We start from the raw sequence: 24,050 nt of genomic DNA, 5'->3' as shown, positions 1-24,050 counted from the left end.
CCTCAAAGCAGAACTTGAAATGGCTGATAACAAATGTCAACTCAGAAGTGATGGCCGAAATAAGACACGAAGAAATAGAATACTAGAAATAAAAGAATAAAACTCCTGGAAGCGATGGAATCCTTGCAGAAATGCTGAAGGAAGGCGGAGAAGAAGCCATTACATATCTAAAAATACTATTTAATAAATGTCTATTCGAAGGCAACATACCCGAACAATGGAATACTGCTAAAACAATACTAATACACAAAAAGGGAGACACCACAGACCTGAAAAATTATCAACCTTTACAAAACAAAGATTATTACAAACAGGTTAACAATTAAATTTGACGGATATCAACCAGTAGAACAAGCCGGATTTAGAAAAGGGTACAGCCCTTGTGATCATCTATATACTTTGAAAATCCTAATAGCAAAGACTAACGAATACAATCTCCCATTATGTCTGGTTTTTATAGATTATGAAAAAGCTTTTGATAGCGTAGAACTGTGGGCAATAGAAGAAGTATTACAACCGGATCACAAGAACAACCGGATCGACTCTAGGTACAGAATATTAATACATAATATTTACGAACAAGCTGAAATGATAGTGACGTTGGGTAATGGAATCGAAACAAGACCAGTAAAAATCAACCGAGGCGTAAGACAAGGGGACACAATATCTCCAAAATTATTTACAGATGCCCTAGAAGATATCTTTAAGTCAATAGACTGGGAAAACAAGGGAATCTCTATTAACGGAAGATACTTGAACCATCTTAGATATGCACAGAATCCCTAAAAAAAGGACTGAAAATGAATTTCAGCAAAACTAAACTAATTTCAAACAAAGATGACAAACCTATGATAAACATCCAAGGAACAGAGATAGAACACATAGATATGAATATACATATCTGGGTCAAAATGTCAAGGTAAGCAAAGAAAATCAGACTACCGAAATAAGCAGACGTGTAAAAATGGGATGGACAGCATTCGGAAGACTCTCATACTACTGAAAAATAAAAATATACCTCAAAGACTGCGAACCAAAGTGTTTAATTCCTTTATCCTACCTGTACTTACATATGGAGCTCAAACCTGGACATTCACTAAAATAAACATGGAGAAGATCAGAAAAACTAAGAGAGCTATGGAACGACAGATGCTGGGTATCTCACTCAAAGACCATAAAACCAATGAAAACCAAAAGTAAAAGATGCTATCGAACAGGCAACTAAACTGAAATGGAAATGGGCTGGACATAATGAACGTCTTAAGTATGGCCGATGGAATAAAGAAATCGGGAATTGGCGGCCATATGAAGCCAAAAGACCACGAGGAAGACCGCAAATGCGCTGGAGAGACGATATTAAAAGAACTGCGGGACCAATGTGGAAACGTCTTACAAACAACAGAGATGAATGGCGAGAAAAATAAGAGAGGCCAGAAAAATAAGGGCTTAAAAAAATACTTGGAGAAAGGTATTGTTCCTTCACGTTTTAGAACAGCAATGATAGTACATGTTCCGAAAGTATTACATATTAATAAAGCTGAGGAATTGCGGCCAATAATTATATTCCCTTTTTGCGAAAAATTGTTAGAGGTTGTTGTTGAGAGGATTTTGCTGAAGCAAAATATGTGTTTATAGATAATAACGTGCTGCATAAACACTTTATTAATTTAAATTTAACCATTAAAATAAATAATAAAAAAATAGAAAACGTTGGTGAAATAAAATATTTGGGGTTTCTACTAGAAACCCAGAAACCTAGAAATTCAACAATCACGTTAACTATATTTGTAAAACCATTGGTGAAAAAGTAGTTTTCTACGCCGTACATCATCATATCTTTCAATACCTACTAAGATTACTGTTTACAATACAGTACACTTATACTTCCTCATTTTCATCACGGTTGCTCGTTTATTTATGTGGGATATTCTGATCATAGTTTTAATAGGTTACAACTTATGCGGAATAAACAAAGGATTTTTTTAAATAGTAAATTTATTACCAGAGTATCGTAACTGTCAGCTTTTCTAGTAATATACTGTTTAAATTCAAATATGGTTGAATAAATTATTCATTGCATTTTTCCTCCCCTGTATTCATCCGATCCTAATAGTACCGCTGAGGCTCGGGAATACATCTCGCTAAAGACACAAGAGTTTTAGTCAGTTAAGAGGGACAGACGCACCCGCTAGTGCATCGATGAATTCATATTGAATTCGTTTTGTTCGTTGTTTCGTAAAGTAGTGCAAATCATGGTAGTTAGCGGTAAATTCTTCACCTAGTTTTACCTCAACCTTTAAATTGTTTTTGATTGTTTATTGCAACCATTTAAATTTTGATAATTATTTGCACCTATGAGTTAAAGTTCATTTATCTCGCCAGAGCTATCGAAGTAATAGTTCGGGTTAATTTAATTACTATTAATTCGTAATAGTATATTATTTGTTGAATCTCCCACACATATATTCATCCATATAGTACAAGACCTGCATATGCTGGCAACTTTTATGTTACAACTAATAGAAAGACTAGCTCTCTGAATGAAAAGAGCACTCATAAATCACGTTAAAATGTCCAGCTGAGTAATTTTTATTCAACTTAATAACATTTCATCTTGGATAAAATATTATTTTTATTTGTTACACCTCTTTATTTCTTATTTCAATGTTACTCAGGCTATTACACTTTTTCCTTTTTGTTTTTGCTTTTGTACTTTTTACATAGTTTTTATTATTGTGTATTGCATTTTTTTATTATATGTGAAATTATTTGTATATTATCTTTGATAAATGTTTAAGTTGTTAAATATAGTTAGTGTACAGACGCATTTACTTATGAGAATTACAGTTGTATTATATTTCTTACTTATAACGAGCAGAAAACTAAACTTAGGACTAATTACTAAATCTATATATACATATAAAATATTTTACCTATACACATAGAAAGTTTCTCCTTCATGAACATCCAAATGATGTTCTCTAATACCTATTTCAGAACCAATTTCATTACAAATAGTGCAAGCCACATATTCATCCTTCCTACTATCGCATTGGGGTCTATTTAGTACCTTGAATTTAATGTGCATGTGATCGTGTTGGCCAGATATATGTGACATTATTTGCATTTCAGAATTGGACATGTACGGGCAGTACTCACAACAAAATACGTCGCCATCGTTGGGAACGTTGGTATCGGTTTTGGAGATTATTACCAAATCTGAGATATCTACAGTATCTGAAGACTACAAATAAAAAGTATATAAAAAACGTGGAAAGAAATATAAAAGATGTATGTACATTATTTTATATTTACAATTCTTTACTGTATTTTCTTTACATCTTGTAGGTATTTTTAGTAATGCGTAATATGTTTAATTACCTCATTCAACAAATCAGCGTATGAACTATTAACTGATTTTCTCAGAAAAACAAAAATAAATATTTAGCATGAAAAGCTTAAAAAATTTTGAGGTAGTCACTAAAATACAATTGATACGCACAGGTACATACTATTTAAAAATAGGTATATTAAAATACATTTAATTTTAAGTCGGTAATATTTCATTCATAAGATCTGTGGCTAATGAACTAGTTCAAAGCCAAACCTCTCCACACATACATACAAAATATTTTTAGTTAAATTGTAAACACATCCAAAAATAGATCACTTGAGAAAGGCACTCTGCCGAAACAGCTGTAGTGATAAAATATTATAATAAATTTTGTGGAAGTTTCGAAAACAAAGTTTTCAGTGATTTATTGTTATATAAAATGAATTTCTATCAAGTAATCCATCACTCACTTTGTAAAAGTTTCGTAGACTACTGACAAAATCTCATGAACCTGACTTACTTATTTCGTGACGTCAATATACGAACGAAATGATGAAATCTGACATTACGTAACTGCCCGCCAGTTTTAAAAACGTAGTAATTGGCGGACAGTTAATCTCAGGATCTAGTCAGTCGATTTTAATAAACCTTGATGAATTTTATTTGTTTTACTTTTCTCTCTAATTGTTTACCACAATTTGACAAAAAAAAATAATAAAATTTTTGTGACTTAAAAAAGTCGAAAACGACGTCAATTTTTAAACAATTTTTCATATATCCGCCATTTTGTTTTTTTTTTTAAGAATTTTCCAATTTTTCTGGTAAAATATCATGTAAGGGCATTTCTTTTTTAAAACCATTTTCGAATTTTATGTTTCAGATTTCCGTTCCAGGGATTAACAGTCCGCCATGGAGCAGGAACATTGAAAAAAAAAATTTTTTTGTAATCTTCAAAAGTTAATAATATAAAAAAGTTTAATTGCCATATATAATAAATAAGACACAAAAAAATTGTTGAAATATGTCATTTTTTAGCATTCTAGACGGTAATAGTAGTAACATAACTGATATTAAATATCTTATCTTGTTTACTATCTAAAATCTACTGGTTTTACAGGAAAAGTAAAAATAAAAAAGTGGTATATAGGCAAGGGAGGCAAATTATCCTTTATTTACTTATAAAACGGGACAAATATTTGGGATATTGCACAGCTCCTTTATCTTTAATAGAGGGAGTAGCTCAAGCAACTGGTGTCTCAAAAATTACGGTAAAAAGGATAAGAAAGGGAGGTGAAAACAAACCATGAACTTCCAAAATTTGATTCACCCAAAAGAAGTATTTACAAGCCTAGCCCCAAGTATCAGTTAATCATTTGCTAATTTCCACAAAAGAAGACCTACCATGAACGCTGTATACGAATATGTTAGAAATGAAGGAGTTGTAACTGGTGAACCATATTCTTTGGTCTTTAATTGTGAAGACATTAGAATTTAGATGGAAAAAAAGGAAAACAAAAAATGTTGGTGGAAAAAACTCGACTTAGGGCCAAAAGAACAGAATTTCTAAGAAAACTCAATCTGATAGTATGATATTTATTCATTAAGATTATAAGTACCTACTTTTAAAATATTTCACAATTTTTTGTAGATATAAATATCATATAAAGTGATGGGACTTGCATACATAGTTACCACAGTTTCAAAAGGTTGGGATGATAGACGTACCGTGCTTAAAATCTCTTGTATACTGATAAGGTTAAAATCTCTTGTATACTGTCTTGACTGATAAGGTCAATGACTGATTATTTTAGATTGTAGTGGTAAAAATTGATTTGTTGAAAACGCTGCCCCCATTTTTAAATTCGGACTAAAAACTGGCGATTATAATGATGACATGAACCACCAGAATTGGATGAATTGTTTGAAAAACAACTTCTTCCCAATTTACCTTCCAATTCAGTTTTAGTAAACGCTTTATATCATTAAGTGACTGTTAAAAAATATCCTACATCAACTTCGTAAAAAGACGTCATGAGAACATGGTTGATAGAAAGGAATATATTTTTCGAGAAAAGTGAAACAAATTCGGAGCTGTAAAACTGTGACACTCAAAAAGATAACTGACAGGTTTTTTTGATGTATAATACTTATACAAACATATTCTAACCATTTCCTACATGAGATTTATTCAAAATTTTTATTTATAAACAAATTAGTGTGAAAAATGTACTTTTTTGCGTTTTTATTTTTATCATTACAAACAGGGTTTTGAAGGATTATTGGCGTATGTTTTATAGCATACAAAAACGTTAAGTGACGAATTGCAAAAATTTATATACCTACTCGTTGTTTAGATAAATGCAAAAAAAGTCTAAAATTTCGAAAAAATTAATTTATTTATAAGTATTGCAAAATTGTTGTAAGGCTTTGAAATGTTCCTAAAGATGTGTCTTGTAATGCTTACTTAATATGTGATTGATTTCAAAGCGATTCGTTGAATTGTTTAAATTTTATTCCATTTGTTTATCCCAGAAAGATGTTTTTTTGCAATAACATAAGACAAAAAAATGCGGCTATAAAATTTTTTTGGTTACTATATGAAAGAGTGTCTTCTTCTTTGAAAATAGTAAAAAAATTAAAGAAAAAAAATTTATTATTAAAAAACAATTTTACAATATGTTAAGTTTTTACTTAAAAATAAATAGAATAACTTTTTTGTAATTGTTCGTAAAATAATTATTTTGACATATTAGAAAAGCGTATATTTTTTCACGAATTAAAATTTGACCCAAAGCTGTAGCCAATTTTCCAAAAAAGGGACTAACTTCGTCTGAAATTGTCCTGGGACAACTTATTCTTTTTTTAAAGTTGTAAAAAAAATGCAAGCTTTCAAAATATGAAAAAACAATTTTCGTGTAGACAACAGTTAAAAAGTTAATCTAACTGTTTATAACCAAAAAAATCAACATGATTTTGCAATATTTAAAATCGTTTTTTTTTTCATTTTTTTTTAATAACATTTAGTGAATAAATCTTCTTTCATAAGCTATCCGTCAAATTACTGTACCTTCATCATTTTCTGACTTTATTGTTTTAAAAAAATTTAATTTGGGGTAAACAAATAAAATAACTTTTAATCTATTTGACCGATCGCTTTGAAATTTTAATCCTACTTTAAACACTACAAGAAAGAATATGTCATGTTATATGAAGCTTCTAAATTCATTTTTAAAAAAGTTATTAACGTTTAGAAAAAACCGAAACTTCTGATTTATTTCTAAGCAACAAATAAGGGTAGAAACATTTAAAAAACTGCATTTTGAAGTTTTTTATGTGACATAAGTTTATTATTCTCAAATTTCTTTCAAATGATTCATTTTTTTCTAATAGACGAAAAAAGAGAAAATTGATCATTTTTGACCTCAAGTCAAAAAAATCGACTGCGGGAAACATATAGGTTCTTGGTATATCCACATCCACATTGTGAGATCCACACAACTCAAAACAAATGCTGTTTGCCTGGCCGGTTCAGTGTCACAAACAGGGTACTTTTTTGTTTATCTCCTGGCCTATCCAGTTAACATAACATGCACTAGTACAATAAAAAATTAATTGATCTAGTTTGTATTCATTTGCTCTTAAATTAAACAGACATGTTTTCTTTGTTGTATGATACACATATTTTCTGTGATAAGTTGTAAACCACCGGGAAAATGTCATCAAGATATTTGGGTATCCATTTAGCAAAAATTTTGCTCATGTTTGTTTCCCCTAAGTTCCTGAAGTTCTTGAAATTCTTTAATTCGTGGCATGTGCGGTCCACGGCACGAGCGAGTCTCCGTAGAGCATACATTTTAAATACTTTAATGCGGTTTAATGTTCTAACCTTAAGCATGTCACTATAATAGAAATTAGATTCGAAATAAATTTGGAAATTACCTCCTGGTGATCCTCAGGGTCTTCTACGGACACTTTATCGTTCCTTTCATCCAGAAAAACCATTCCTTGAACTGTCCCGTCTTGCTCAGATTCATCAATCATATCAGGACGAACCACTTCTGGTACTAGAACTTGTGCAATAGCTGTTTGATTTACCTAAAACAAATTTAGACTTCAAAAATGAACAACAGAACAAGATTATTTTCAAAAAAATTTTATTAAATTCACAGCGAAGGTTTCACGTACTTAAACATGTTTATATCTATTTATGTTTTACATCTAAACATTAGAAGTACGAGTACGAAGACATAATTCCAAACCACAGTTCGCGGAACCCGAAAAGGATTTACAATTACATAAAAAAAATATTATTTTATTAATTTGACTTAATTTCTGTGTATCGATGCATCATTATTTAGCTAATAAAATCAACTACAGTTTCTATAAAATCAATAAAAAATTTACCTTTGTTGGAGGACTAAGTGATGTTGTGTATTTGGACTTTTCCTCATCGGCTTCTTTCATATGCAAGAAATCGGAATACTGAAGCTCACCAGCCACTGTTGGACCAGCTTCAATTACAAGGGGAGTTTTTCCTCTACCGTGTGGTAAAGCAATATGCAGGGCCATATGGGTGCGCGTATACGCTTCAAAACTGCATTCGCTACATTTAAATGGTATACATTTCCAATGGAATATTGCATGCTCATTTCTTTCTTGCTCAGATTTGTACCTGGAAATTGTAACAAACATTTATTCCGTTTATTTAACAGCTGAAAGTAAATGAAAGTAGAAATTTGAGAAAATAGTGCCTACTAAGCGAACAGGGGGTACCCACACTTTTTTGACAAAATGAGATATTGACTATAGAAAATGTCACACCGAGAGTGCAGTACGGCTAATATAGGAATGCACAATTGCCGGATTTCACGCCTTGTGCTTGGCGATACAAACAGGTCCAAGTGGTAGTCACAGAACCGTACCCAGATCTCTACGCCGGGCTCTGTTATTTATTATAAAATAATATATTGATAAAATAATTGCCTTCAAGTATTATGGGTACCTACATATCGCTTAACTTGGTTCCACACCATTTCTATAGGATTCAATTCGCAGTGATATGGAGGAAGCCTTAAAATATAAACATTATGTTGTGAAGCATACTCATCAAGATGATACTTATCGTATTGATCTTTAAAAGCACGCGCTGCTTCTAATAGCTCGGATTTCAAATAACACTCCTCGAAAAAAATGTCTTTTTCCACTAGCCATTCCTTGATTGCAGCTTTATTCTAGGAATTGTTAGGGAATCTCTCTTTACGGGAGTGGTACGATGCATTGTCCATTACAATGACATTCCTGCGACCATTATTTGGTAAATTTGATTTGATTAATGGTCAATAACTCATCAATGCCTTTTTATTCTACTGTATACGTATACATAATATAAAATATTTTGATGCATTTTATCCAAGCCGGTCCTGTGAGACAATGAGCAATCAACAGCTGGAGAAAACCGACAACCCGTTTATTCTCCATAAGAAAAGCATTGCCGTATCTTACCCGTACTGCACTCTCAGTGTAACATTTTCTATAGTCATTAAATATACTATATTGTATCTAATACTAGAGTGAATTTGTCTTATCCACTTTACAAATATTATATTTTAGGCTACAGATAGATATAGGAGTATCTACAAAGCATGCGTTATATATTAAGCATTTTGACGGTAAGTACTGATACCAGGCAATAATGGTTGTCTTCTTCTTGTAGTTCATATCCCTTTCGGACGTTGGCGACCATCATGGCAATCTGTACTTTAGACAGTGCTGCTCTGAAAGGATTTGTGGTTGTTGTGTTAAACCGCGTACGTAGATTTTTCAGTCAGGAAATCTTTCGCCTTCCTTATACTTTTCTTTGTATTCGATTCGATGTAGGTATTCGATTTTATTATTGTGGTATTTGGTTTTCTTCTTGTCTTATTATTAAAACGTTCTGATTAGTAACGTGGCCGGTATAAGATATCTTTACACACAATTTTGAAAGCCTCAAAGCTTTTTTTTCCAAGCCCAATTTTCTAGCGTGTCCACAACTTAACTCCTTACAACAGTATAGGAAAGATATAGCATCGTAGTAACCTGATTTTTATGGGTATTGATAAATCATGATATTTAAGCACCTTAGCCATTTTTTGAAATACAGATCGTGCTTTCTCTATCCTACATTTGATTTCTATGAAATGGTCCCAAATTTCATTGCCGTTTGTACCAAGGTACGTGTATGTTGTTACTCTCTCTATTGGTTGACCGTTCACATTGATTCGTCCAAGTTGCTGTTCCTACATCAGCATACATTTTGTTTTCTTAATGTTTAGGGAAAGTCCATATCTCTGGTTATAATGGTTGTAACTACACGATATTATGCAGTTACGACTGGAGCTGCTTAGTAAACTTAACGTGTTATCAAAGTCGCTTAGTAATTGCACTTAATAAACTGTGAGCACATTCATCTATCGTATCTGCTAGCATACTCAAAAAAAGTATTTCTTTTAGTTTATTTTGGTATAATACAACGCTGTAATATTAAATTGTGTATGTAAACACTGAATGGTGAGCACAGTGTATCATTTTTTTACGATTTAGGGGAAGTGGTTTATTTTGCTAACATAACCTCACATTGACAAAATGGTGTTATATTATGACGTGTAGCCTCCTCTTTTACACGAAAAGTGCTGTGTATTTCCTTGTGAACTTACTTTTAATTTTAGTAAAATTGAATTTTTGCAAGGACAGAAAGTCTTGTAACACAATTTTTTTTAGTTTCAGATAAAAGTAGAAGAAAAAGGTTTACAGCTTAATATACTGTAATAGTGGTGAGGAATGAGAAAGTATTATTGAAAATGTGCCAGTTGTTTTAATGGAGAATAGTGATATTCAAATTCCAACAAATTTTTGTGATACAAAAAACATTTTACACGTGATTCCAGATCCAGAAACTTTCATGGAAGTTGAAGTAAAGTTGGAACTACTGTGATTTGGGAATAAATATTATGTTAATGTATGGAAGAAATAAGAGAACCATATATAGCATGAAAAACAGTACAGGCAACAATGTTATTCCTATAGAATTAATTAAGCTTGGAGGAGAAGCACTTATAACGCGGATATGTAGCCTGCTGACGAACATCTGGGAGCGAAAGGATATGCCGGAAGTATGGAGAGAGGCGATAGTATATCACATTCATAAGACGGGAGATAACGCAGTGAGAAAACTACAGGGGTTATCACTCTTCTGGATGTACCATATAAGGTACTCGCCAGAGTCAAAAAAGTAGACTGAAAACGCACCTAAACGAGCAGGTTGGTGAATAACAGGAAAGATTCAAAAAGGCAGATCCACCATTGATTAAATATTCATGTTAAAAATAATTCAGAGTAGTACATACGAGCAAGAGTGAAAACTATACCTCCTCTATAGTTTTAAAACAAACTTATGATTCTGTGATAAGAAAGCGTCTGTACCATGCCCTAAGAGTACTTGGAATTCCCAGATGATGATCAGACTAGTAAAAATGACCTTAATGAAGACCGACAATAGAGTAAGGATAGAAGAAAGGAGTAACAAGAATGGATAGGAGAAGTAATGACGAAATAAAGCAAAGAACATCAATAGAAACAGACATACTAACATATATAGAACAAAAAAGACTAAAGTGGACATGTAAGAAGAACTAGCGACAGCAGATGGATAAAGAGAATAACCGAATGGATCCCCATAGGAAGGAAGAAAAGAGGACGACCCCGAAAATCCTGGAGGAACGAAGTAGACGACGCCATGAGTAAGGGAGGCCTAAACGATGGAGAATGGGACAACAGAGAGAGATGGAAACGGTTGAGCGAGGGAAGGCAGTGAATACTGAATAAGGATGAATCCCTGAATATATATATAGAAGGAAGCCTAACCCGAAAACTTGAAGTAAGATAATCAGTAGTAAATCAGGAGGGAGATCCTCTATCCACAATACAGTTCAATTTCTTGCTGTGGCAAGGCAATAAAGAGAGAGAGAGAGAGAGAGAGAGAAAGAGAGAGAGAAAGAGAGAGAGATCTGATTTGAACGAAATATTTCGAATAGTTGTAAAACAAAAAGAAGAAACATTTAGCTTGTATTAGATTTAAACAGTATTAGGAAAATCAATTATTTTACGTAACCTATTTTTTTTAATAACTTTTTTTATCTCGTATAATACCAGATAAAATGGACTTGTGTCACAAAAGTAGAACATCCTGAATATTACAAAAATTGTTTACAGCAGATGCAAGGTTTAAATTTTGCTTTATTCAATGTTCATTTATTAATAGTTTATAAATAAAAAATATATATTACATACTGAATAAAGTACTTACCATTTGTTACAATATCTGCATAATACTTTGTGTGGTGTACTATTTGCTGAAACTTCTTTAGGAGCCGCCAGACTTCGAACAATTATATTACACTGCATTCTGATTAAATTTTGTAACCATATTTCTAATCTTGGATTTTTCGGTAAAGAAATTATATTATTAATATCGAATGTTTGTTGGTGCTGGAGTACGTGTTTATACATATATTTGTATGTAACACTCACGTCAGAACATATTCTGCAAGCGTATCTGTTAATTTCTTTCTCTTTAAACATATGGAAAATAAAATCAGATATACGTTTTGATTTAAATTTGTTGCACTTGGGACACTTTAGTTGTTTTAAGAATGGAAGTCCGAAGCTGCCGAATGTATCGAGCAAACTATGTTCACTAAACTCGTCATCTATTTTTGAGCCATCTGAATTAGTATGTTCATCAATATTAATCTTTTTGAATTCTGACGAATCTATTGTTTTCCTTCTGTAGGCTGTTATAGGTTGTGGCCTAACAGGTGACTCGTCATCATCGATTATAATAACATCATCATCTAAGTCCGTTTTTATTAACTGGTTTATTTCTTCAATCAACTCGTCAGCGCCAGATTTTAGAGACGGTACCGGTTTAACAGGACTAGCTAACTCCATTTGAGTTATTTTCTTCGTAGGCGTAACTGCAGAAGCTTTAGTTGGCTTCTTTATGGTCTTTGTAGGTACAGGTGTAGATTCGTCAAACAGTATACCCCTATAAAATGACATGTAAAGTGTTATTGCGATAAAATATACGATTGAATAGTAAAGGACTACTTTAGTGAGAAATAAAACTAGTATATTTTTAATTATTCGTGTTAAGAACTATAAAATAAAGAGCTAATGAGATATAAAAGGAATGAAAAAACGGATGATCTGCAAAACCATCGGATTTTTAATGTTACGTGTTTTTAATGAAATAGGCCTTATAGCCTAGTGGCATAAATACAAATATATCATTGACATATTTCAAAAATATACATATTATCCATTTCTGAAATCTTGTTATAATCTATCAAGCCCACTTTTTTGTATAATCGTCCCTTTTTTTAATCATCCTTTTCTACCCCGACGGAAAGAAAAATACTCTGAGCATATTTCTCTCTCGCATGTCCAATTTGTCGATATCTGATATTTTCATTGTCCATAGTTCACTACCATTTGTCACTATGGGTCTTACAGCTTTATAAAATCTGAATTTGTTTTTCTCTTTATATATTTGGATTTCAGTGATCTTCTCATTTTCATTTCCCTTTATTAATCTGGCATTTCGCTGTAATGATTCATGTCATTTCTCTACTATAAATACCCTCAGAGAAGCAAAATTCTTTCCCGAATTTATATTCTCTTGTTTCGTTTGACTGTGACGTTGACTTATCCTGGTGTATTTCTAGGTCAAAATGTCTTGCCCGATTCTCTATTCTTTTTATGACATTTCTTAATTCTTTTCTTGTTTTTGTTAGTATTGCGAGCCCATCTGCAAAACTCCTCTGAGACCTCTGTTCACTTCAAATTCATCCGATGAAAAGCCTCTCCATATTTCTTCCTTTTCTTCCTCAGCCTGTTTGCATACACTCCTGAACAAAGACCTTCGCATGAGTTTCCCATTCTTCTCTGTTTTGTGTTATTTGGTACCAGTTTTTCCCCACTTTTGCTCTGATGTCGTCTAGCCACTATATTTGTGATCTTCCTATACTACGACTGTGCTCGAGTGGTCTCGTTTCTTCTCCAATCTACCTTCGTCCTGCTTCGCACATCCTCATTTCTTATATGTTCTCCCACAGAAACTCCTAAAATAGCTCTTTAGGAGTTTCTTTGGGAGAACATATAAGAAATTAGGAATGGCCCTCTGTGCTATTCTTAATCTATTGGCCGATAACTCTGTAAGTGTCACGGTCTCCATTATATAGGTCATAACTGGTAGAATACAACTATTGAATACCCTTTTCTTTAAATTTATTTATATATTTTTGATTTACAACACAACACTAAGTCTTCCTACTTCTGCCCAAGTCGTTCAGATTCTTTTAGCTATTTCTGTCGTTTGATTCTGTTTACCTAGTTTGATCGTGTGACCTAGGTATATATACTCTTCGACATTTTCTATTAATTTCAGTCAAGTCTATTGTGATATTTTGATTTGACATCACTTTTGTTTTATTTAAATTCATTTTTAAACCGATTTTCGCAGATTCTTGCAGCTCCTTTAGCATGTAGAGTAGTTCTTCTGTATTGTTACTTATGAGTACTATGTCATAGGCAAATCTCTTCTTCATGTACCATGTCCTTTCAGAACGTTGGATATCATCTCATATTTATCTTAATTTTATTCACTGCCAATCTAAATAGCATGCTTGTATCAATCTTGCAAGTTCTTCAGCCATGTCTTTCTATGTCCTTTACTGCGTTTGCCATCTATTTTCCCTTGCGTAATATTTTGTAGCAATCTATATTTGGGACAAATCTTCTCCACCCAAGAAACTTTTAAAATTTTTCTATATTACCATATTTCGAAAGCCTCAAAGCGATTTAGATCATTTTTATTCACAGTCAAAGTTAGTCAGTTACATAATACCTTGGACATCCTCCTAAAAGCGGCTCTGACCTGCTCAATTCTGGATCCAATTTCAACGTGACTCTCTGCGTACCAGTTTAACTGATATCCAAGAAAAACGATTTGATCAACTTGCTCATCTTTGGTACTATTTTACATATATAGACGGTTTTATATTCTGTTGTTTACTTCTTAGGTACGAGTATTTTGGTTTTCCGTATTATCTGTTCAGATTCAGACCTATTATCAGACTATATACAAAACTATTATCAGACCAAGAGTATTTTATGGATCGGAGAGATGGATGTTGACAGAAAATACAAAAAGAAAGCTGGAAGTTTTCGAAAGAAAAAATTTAAAGAAGATATTCGTTCAATGGGCTGGTGATGTAGTGAGAATGGAGGCCAAAAGATTGCCGAAAAGAGACCTAGATAGTAAAAAGCAGGGCGCAAGGCCAAAAGGAAGGCCACTTATGTGAGAACTTGCAAAAGATGCCTTCACTACCTAGGGAAAGGCAAGATTGAAGGCATACTTTGTGAAAAAAGGGAAACTGGATCAGTTTAAATCCTGCGGAAATAACAAGATGTAACCCAGAAAGACAAGATATGACCTTCAGTAAAGCAAAGAAAAGACAGGATTCTATTCAGGATAAAAATTCCTAAAAATTTGTATACACCTTTTGGAAGGACGAAGAAAAGCTGTGAGACCTCAAAAAAAATCTTCTAACAGAGATTTTGATGAAAAGAACACTGGAGAAATGTCTTGAATTCAGATGATAAATACATTTTGGTGCAGGAGTACCGCTCAAAGTTTGGTGTCGAGGAAAATTTGACTTCAGTCCACTTAGTCCAAACAGCAACTCATGCAGTCAAACGAAGAGGGTTTAAGAGGTTGTTTTAGCATATCAGGGAATAATAAAACTTAATACCCATAGAAGACATGATGCAGTAAAAAATATAAAGGGATGTTACAAGCGTGTTTGTTCAGATAACTGGAAAAAGTTCAAAATGGATAGATGAAATTGAAAAATTAAGATATTTTGAGGCTGCAAAGAAAAAATAGTTAATTCTAGGCCAAAACGAGTTCAAGCTTTAATAAAAGCCAAAAGGAGACATATTCCTTATTGAATAATAAACAATATTTCACGTAAATATATTTCTGTTCAGTTACTCAAACAATACTACAATAAAATAATAATAATCACTAAGAATTCATCCATAAGTTAAGTTGTGAGTCACGTATATACATGTAAATATAAATATATACCACTAAATAACTCGATAAATATTCGTAAAATTAAATATTTCTAGAAACTTACCTAATATGTCTAACCCTTGGTCGGTCTCGTTGCCACAATGGAGTAGTGTCAAATACATCTGTATCTTTGTCATCTTTATTTTCCTCTTCGATCTTACAATACACCTGTATAATGTTAACTTCTTGATTCGAATGGTGCTCCTTATAATGTCCTGGGAAGGTAATCAAGTCATTGGTCTTATATATGCAAAGAGCGCATTTAAATTGAGAATCAATGTCATGCTTTTCTAAGACATGATTTTGAATGCCTTCTTGTGTTACCGTTTTGGATTTACACATGCAACATCTCCAAGGTTTACTAAACTTGGAAGAAATCGGAGTAGAGGTAGGATGCTGATTCGCTTCATCTTCTATATCTTTCGGTTCTGAATCTAACCATCTTAGAGTAGTAACTTTTATTGCAACATCATCGTGATATTCCGTGATATGTCTTTCAACTTTATGTTTAAGGTTATGGACAAAATCGCAGTACGAGCATTTATAAAGTTGTAAACTATGTAGTTTAAGATGCTTAATTATATTATCTGCATCGGCGTTGTTTAAGTTCATTTTACAATGCACGCAGGTAAATTTAACTTCTTCACTATGAAGTGCTATAAGATGATGGCGAAGATTACCTTCCTCTGGACAAATGTAATTACAACCCTTGGCACAACAAGTATACCGTGAGCTTGATGGTACAAAATCCGGAAAGTTATTATCGTCTAAAAAAATTAAATCTATTATTTCTTAAATTCAATAACATTTATTTTTATGTAATATCGCTGGAAAGCTAAAAGTATAGACTACGTTCAAACAAAATAAAACAGTAAAATTTTAACTTCAATTTTGATATTATTTTTAATGAACTTTGCTACAATGTGATTTAATTGACATTAGACAATTTTCTTCGGAACCATATTCTTAAACAGAAACTCAATACTAAAAAGATCTGATAAAATCTCAGACTCGCACAGTAATCGCAACACTACTCGCATGATTTGCCCTTTACGTTAAAATACCTGTTAATAGTGTCAAATTATGTCATTCCATATAACAGGTACCAGTAGGAAATCACAAAAGGTTTAACACCGGCGCTGGCCGAATTTTATTAGCGGCTTGTAAATGCGTACACTTCACCTTCAACTTCCACCGTAATGAGATAGGCGACCGAATTTAAATGTGGGCATGGAACTGGCCAAGGTGATCCACGTGAAAAACGTCCGAAAATTGTGCAAATGCACTGGATAGCAATGGCAAAGTATATGATATAGTTTTAAAAGGTGTAGCACTTCAAACGACGGAGTGTTTGAGGCACAAAAAATGAACGAGACCACGTTGCTTAAAGTCGGAGAGATGTGGGAGTTGTTCTTTAGACATTTCCACTAGTAAACAAACTAAAACAGCATTGGGGAGAAAGAAAATAAAAGAATACAAGGTGATAGCTACTAGAGCTAAACCAGAAATATTAAATAAACTAAAGAAAAAAATAAATGATGATCGAATTGCCGAAAGGGCGCCACCGAATGTGTTTCTTTATAGCTTCTGGAAAATTGAAAAAAAAAGAAGACTGGATATAATAAAAAAGAAAATAAAAATAAACGAGATAATAACAATGTCATATGGATATAATAATCATTAAATATATACATATACTTACGATAAGTTTAACATGATTAAACAGAGAATGGTATGCATATAAGTTTTAAAACATTCTGTATAACAAATTCTAAAAATATGATTGTATATTTAACCAAATATAAAATAAACAAACTAAATTGCGTTGATACGTTAATTGCGTGGTTTTAAAATCTTCTACGGGGTTAATAAAAGTTACTGCTTTCTGAATTAAATTAAATTAAAAAAAAAATAAAGTAATATGAAGTGTTACAAAGATAACGTGTTGGTCAGATCTTATACCAGGAAATGACCTTAAAAAAAGCTTCTTGCAAGATAAAATTCGCGCGTGCTCACTGTGAATCACAAATGCATCTATACACTTTGTGCGAAATGCTTCGCGTGTTTAGAGAAAAACAAAAGTGATTTTTGCGTCGATCCGTAATACTGAATTAAATATGGATTACATGGTCATTGTCCCTACTATACACCCGAAACTAAACAACGGTCTAAGAAATCTAAGTAACTTAACATCATGGACAAAACCGAAGATCCTCCTTGCTGGTCAGCGCTTTTCATCCAAAACAGAAGGAGCATTACTGTATTAAACATATCAGCTCAACAAGAGATTATTTTGAATTAAACATATCAATTAAACAAGAGATTATTTTAGTTTAAACCTATCAATTTAACACGAGATTATTTTAAAAATTAGATTCAAACATTCATAGATTGTAAGACAAGCTCTAATGATTTAGTGAACGTCCAGTATAACGCAAAAAATTCAAATTGTGTCTTCGAATGCTTATTAAATAATATTAATGTGTTAAAAATATGCGCGCGCGCAAATATTGAATATTGAATTTTTTTCTATTTAACTGCTGCAATGCAGTCGCGTTCCCCCAGCGCGTCAGAGAAAACTGACGCAAAGGAGTTGACCTGCATATCTGTCTCAATGTGTCGGGTTTATCCTTACCATGTGACCTTCTCATTGGTCATTTAGATCACGTGGTCGATAAACTCAACAGATCACTGTAATACCGATCCTAGACACTTACAAAGACCTAGGTTTTTGAACTTTAGAACAGACATTTAAATTTTAATTAAAAAAATAAATAATTTCCTAAAAATGAAGATATCGTAGCAAAGATTATGGAAATTAAATCAAGAGTATATTGAAATATTGGATACCTCAAGGTTGTTTTGCTTAAACTTTATGTTAGCATATACACCTTGAGGTTCAAAACTTAAACTACTGCAAAGAACTAAAGACGAGAAAAGATGTACATATAGTAATTACCTTTTTTGTCAGGCTTAGTGCCACCCATTCTCGTGCTTGATGTGTGAGAACTAGAAGCCAAATTTACCATTTTGTCAAACATTTTTTCATTCTTTCCTAAGCACGGTACTGGATTAACTGGAGCGGTATCTGGCACCGATATTTCCTGCGAATGGAATTGCAGGTGCCTAATCATATTCGTTCTAACTTTTGTAGTATATGAACAAGTTCCACACCTTAAAATAATATCTCTGATAAAAAAGATGCCAATCGACCTTATTTTCATATTGATAGGTGAATAACTTTATTTTAATTTTTAAATATTAATGTTCTTTAAATGTTAATTCTATTTATATGTAACCTACGCAGTCAAAACTTATAATTCATTTTATGTGTGGATTTTTAAGATAAAACAAGAAATATAATTCCAAACAGTAATATAATATATATATATATATATATATATATATATATATATATATATATATATATATATATATATATATAATAAAGGTGAACTATATAGAAACAAATAATATACCGATTGCGAGAGGGGTTAGGCAAGGATGCGTCTTGTCTCCGACGCTTTTCAACGTGTACTCACAGGTCATATTCAGAAAAGCCTTATCGGAAAGAAAAGAGGGAATAAGAATTGGTGGAGAAATCATAAACACCATGAGATTTGCAGATGACACGGTAGAACTACAAACTTTACTAGATGCAATAAATAGTGAATGCAATCAAATGGGACTTGACATCAACACAGATAAGACCAAATTTATGATAGTATCAAGGAGTCCAATAAATAATGAACAACTAACTCTTGGTGGACAGCAAATAGAGAGAGTGACAAAATATAAATATCTGGGAGCTTACATCAACACAGAATTGGATCCAGACCAAGAGATCCGGGTACGAATAGAAATGGTAAGGGCATCGTTCTTAAAATTCAAACAATTGTTCTGTGACAAAAATCTGAATACTGCGCTGAGACTGAGGTTTGTTGAATGTTACGTCTGGTCGCAACTATTGTACGGGGTAGAAACATGGACACTAAAAGCGCAAATAGTTAAAAAGATTGAAGCCTTTGAACTTTGGATATACCGGAGAATGTTGAGAATCCCATGGACTGCCAGGGTCACCAATGAGGAAGTGCTGAGAAGGATGGGTCGAGACAAAAAATTGTTGAGATCGATAAAAGTACGCAAGACTGCATACCTTGGACACATACTAAGAAATAATAAATATAGTCTTCTGCAGGTCATCATGCAGGGTAGAGTCGATGGCAAAAAGGGAATAGGTAGAAAGAGGAAGTCATGGCTGCGAAATATTCGAGACTGGACAAACATGACTGTAGACGAATTATTCCACGTTGCAAAAGACAGAGAAGCTTTTAAAAATGTGGTCGCCAACCTCCGTTAATGGGGACGGCATAGGAAGAAGAAAAAGAATATAAAAAACATTGGAATACAGGAACTTTCGGTCCTTAAGCATCTTAAAATGCATCCAATTTATATCTTTTTATAGCTAGAGACAAAAAATATACTTAACTAAAAGTACATTTGTGCCTTCCAAGCACCAATAGTCTTTCGATCTCTTCAGATAAATTGACAACCTTCGGGTTTGATACGCTTCAGGTTGAGTACATTATCTTCTACAAGCAGCAAAACTAGAAGAGACCGCTGAGAATATTGTAGACCGCTCTCAAAAATATTTTTTAGAAATTTCAAATGACAAAATTGTTTCCTATTTTGAGTGTATATTCGCAAATCTGCAAGTACTCGTAAACGCAAAAGAAAATTTTTGCTGTTAACAAAATCGGCCTAAAGTTTAATATAGGATATAATAGATGCAAAAAAAATACGACTTAAAGGTTACCTACTAGTTTTTTTCCGTTTTAGATGCGATAAGTTATAAATATTTAAATTTCCAATATGATTAGGAATTTTAGTATTAACTATTTGGAAAGGCGTGAAAAGTACAAAAATGAAAAGCGATGAAGAGAATCAAACATTATTTGATGGAAATAAATCAGAAAATCACTAAGTAAAGACGGAACACAAGAAACAATATAAAGGATAAAGAAGGCAAAATATTATCAGATAAAAATGAAACCAACATGAGAAAGCACCAGGTTACGACAAATTAATTGCAGAAGTGATAAAAAATATGGGAGAAAAAATACTACTAAAGATATGTAACGTAGCATGGAAAGAAGAACAGATTCCAAAAAATTGGCAGATGAGCTCGGTAACCTATTTTTAAAAACGGTGATACAAAAAACTCCAATCTTACAGAGGAATTACACTTCTAAGCATTACAATGAAAATATATGAAAATGTACTAGACAAACGCATAAGGTTAAACATTGACAACCTAATAGAAGATTTACAAGTAGGATTTGAATCACAAAGTAGGGTTACAACAAATAGTAGAGAAAGAACAAAAACAAGAAAAAAATATATACACTTACAGATCTTGTTAATGATTTTAAGAAAGTACCAAGAGAAAAGTTATGGACAATATTGAAGAAAAGAGGAATCTTAGTGATAAGAATAATGAAGAACATAACTAAAAACATTCACAATCATGTAATTATTCAGAACGGACAATCAGAAGTATTTTCAACGACAGAAGGTTTGACACAAGGAAGAGGTCTAAGCCCAACATTGTTCGTAAAATCCAAAATCTATCGAAGGTTTTCCATTTAAAATTTTAAAGTTAACCCCCGCCTCACCCCCAGGGAATAGGGTTTGGGATTCGTGTTCGATGTCATTCGATATATTTTTGAAAATTATTAAACAGGTGTTTTTCGTTTTTTCATTTAGCAGTGTATTTCTCAAGATATTAAACCGTTTCCATAATTTTATTAGGGTATCACAACAAATCGTTTTTTTTATTATAGCGCAATCTATCAACAATTCGAAAAAAAATTATCAATTAAAAGTTACTTTGTTTTGTATAAGGAATCCAAATCTGCAATAAAAAATTGGGGTTTCTATTTAAGATTTCAAAGTTGTCCCCAGCCCCACCCCCAGGAGGTGAAGGTGAGAAGTCAGGTTTGATTGTTAATCCGATAGATTTCTGAAAAATATTGAACGCGTGTTTTTCAGTTTTTTATCCGATGTAAACTTCCCAAAATATTTGATTGTCCCGCTTCTTTTCTCACACCTTGTATGGAGATAAATAGGAGAACTTAGATATAAAAATTGAAGAAATAGAAATAGACAAGTATATAAGAAATTATTAATACAAGATAATGAAACAGGATCTGGAGCTCAACGATGGGATACAAAAAACTCTTAAATCTCTATCATGCAATGAATAAAAAATTTATAAACAAGAAAGGAATTTCAAGAAAAACAAATTATATTCACTGTGTTAAAATCAGTTTATATCTACATCCCATTCGGTAGAACAACAGAGTATAAACAAAATATCCCCCTATCCCCCATATAGATTTTAGTACCTAATTGTTTTTTTTTTCATAATTTACAAAGATATTAAAGACAATTTTGTATATTATGTGATGTTGATTCATATCGTACATACCTCAGATCTGAGCTAAATATTGACCGCATTGGAATTTTATTAATATCATCAGGGTTGTACACATTTTCTGCTGTTGAAATCGGCGAAGAAGGTTCAGACGAAATATTTTCTTTTGCTGGCGGATCAGCTATCAATAACTTTGGTTTAATTATGTATTCTTCCCCATTTGAAGCAATAGTCGAATTCAAAACAGTTTGTGTAGTCTGATTTATGTTATGCCGATGTTTCATATGGCCCCTAATTAAAACAAATCACACATTAGTTCACATCCATATTTATTTGGTATAAAATATTAGTAAAACAACTTGTAAAAGGTTCTTTGTAAAACTATGCATTACTAAGTATGTAAGAGGTAGGACATAGGTGACTTCTTGTCCCAGTTCCTGATCTGACAATGCCTGTTTCGATTTCGTCCGGCCAATATATATATATATATATATATATATATATATATATATATATATATATATATATATATATATATATATATATGTTCTTCAGCTGAGCTGCCCAGTGATGATCTTTTTAGTATTGTTAAATGTTGCTGTAGCTCGTTTCATTCTCGTCTTAATTTCTGTGGAGTGTCCCCATTTTGCATTTAAGTTGAAGCCAAGGTATACATAAGATTTTACATAGTTAATTAGTATATTATATACCTGCACCAGGTATCTAGTTTCTCCTGAATGTACACTCGCGATCATAAAATCCGGGTCACCTTGAAAATCACCGTAATTTCATTTTTAACGAGCTTTATCGTAAATAATAATAACACAAATACAAACTAATGCATGTTTCTGAGAATTGTTGGCTTAGCGGTTTCCTTTGTAACAAAGAATTACAATAGTGCCGATTTCGAGGAAAAAATGAACGGTATCTGTAACTGCTGCTTGTTTTAAATGTCTCATTTGTGCTTCGACTTTTTGTTCAAACGCAACGAACAAACGTTTATTATTGCCACCATTAGTGTTTTTAGTACCATTATTAGTGTTCATTATTGTTTATTTTTTGCCAAAAATGCCTTTGACTGTAGTTGAAACGGCACGAATTGTTGCGCTTGTGGAAGACAGTTACACTCAACGGCAAGTCGCAAGAACTGTTGACGTAAGCCTTTCTACGGTTCAACGAGTGCTTCAACGCTTTCAGGAGACGGGTTTGCTAACCAGACGACCTGGCCCTCGACGAAAAAGAACGACCAAGGCACGAGATGACCGTTTCCTTGTTTCAGGCTTTACGAAATCGGACCTCAACTGCAATTATGCATCGAAATCGTCTACAGGAAGTACGAAACCGCAATGTTAGTGTTGCAACAGTCAGGAGAAGACTTCATTCTTCTGGACTATCTTCTCGAGTAATGGCTATTGAACCGCCACTTCGCCTGGCGCAACGAGTTGCACAAGTAGCTTTTGCTCGACAATACGCGCATTGGGGAATTAACGATTAGAGCAAAGTATTATTCTCAGATAAATCCCGTTTCTACCTAACTGGATCCGATGAACGTGTAACGAGTTTGGAGAAGAACCGGTGAACGATTTTCACAACCTTGCATTGCTCCAAGAATGCCATTTGGTGGAGGCTCGGTCATGGCTTGGGGAGGTGTATCTTCCGCACAGAAATACCCTTAACCGAAAATGGGTCCTTAACTGCACGGAGATTCTGGAAGAACATGTTATGCCCACAATGGCAGGGCTTGGAGAGGACGCTGTTTTTATGCAGGACAACGCGCAACCGCACGTTGCCAGGATCAGTATGCAATACTTGGACGAGGTTGGAATTACGAGGTTACCCTGGCCAGCTAGGTCTCCGGACCTGAATCTCATTTTTTGATGATGATTTTTTATGACCCAGATTTTATGATCGCGAGTGTATATTTTAAATAGAGTTAGAGATAAGCAACAAAAACATATTTGTCATCACTATTTACTAATTTATTGGCTACTGCAAATATGTGTTTGTCGCAACAAAGCACTTTTATAATTGATTATAATCGTATTATAATCAAAAATATCTGCTATTTAAGCCTATATTTATTTAAATAAATATAGGCTTAA

At 32.9% G+C, this 24,050-nt stretch overlaps 1 protein-coding gene across 1 annotated transcript in view; it reads right to left on the bottom strand.

Annotated features, from left to right (window-relative positions):
- Positions 1-24,050, bottom strand: part of LOC140445113 (uncharacterized) — a 64,789-nt gene that overhangs the window by 5,452 nt on the left and 35,287 nt on the right. Inside the window, exons 9-15 of the mRNA XM_072536941.1 lie at positions 22,003-22,239; positions 18,472-18,686; positions 15,577-16,279; positions 11,679-12,419; positions 7,739-8,006; positions 7,274-7,429; positions 2,934-3,244 (exon numbers count right to left, since the gene is read on the bottom strand). Coding sequence (XP_072393042.1) covers positions 2,934-3,244; positions 7,274-7,429; positions 7,739-8,006; positions 11,679-12,419; positions 15,577-16,279; positions 18,472-18,686; positions 22,003-22,239 — 2,631 coding nt within the window. The remainder of the gene's footprint in view (positions 1-2,933; positions 3,245-7,273; positions 7,430-7,738; positions 8,007-11,678; positions 12,420-15,576; positions 16,280-18,471; positions 18,687-22,002; positions 22,240-24,050) is intronic.

The sequence above is a fragment of the Diabrotica undecimpunctata genome, chromosome 7 (assembly GCF_040954645.1).
Source record: "Diabrotica undecimpunctata isolate CICGRU chromosome 7, icDiaUnde3, whole genome shotgun sequence".
NCBI classification, from domain to species: Eukaryota; Metazoa; Arthropoda; class Insecta; order Coleoptera; family Chrysomelidae; genus Diabrotica; species Diabrotica undecimpunctata.
The sequence above is the reverse complement of the archived record's forward strand: the minus strand, read 5'-3'. Positions and strand labels throughout refer to the sequence as shown.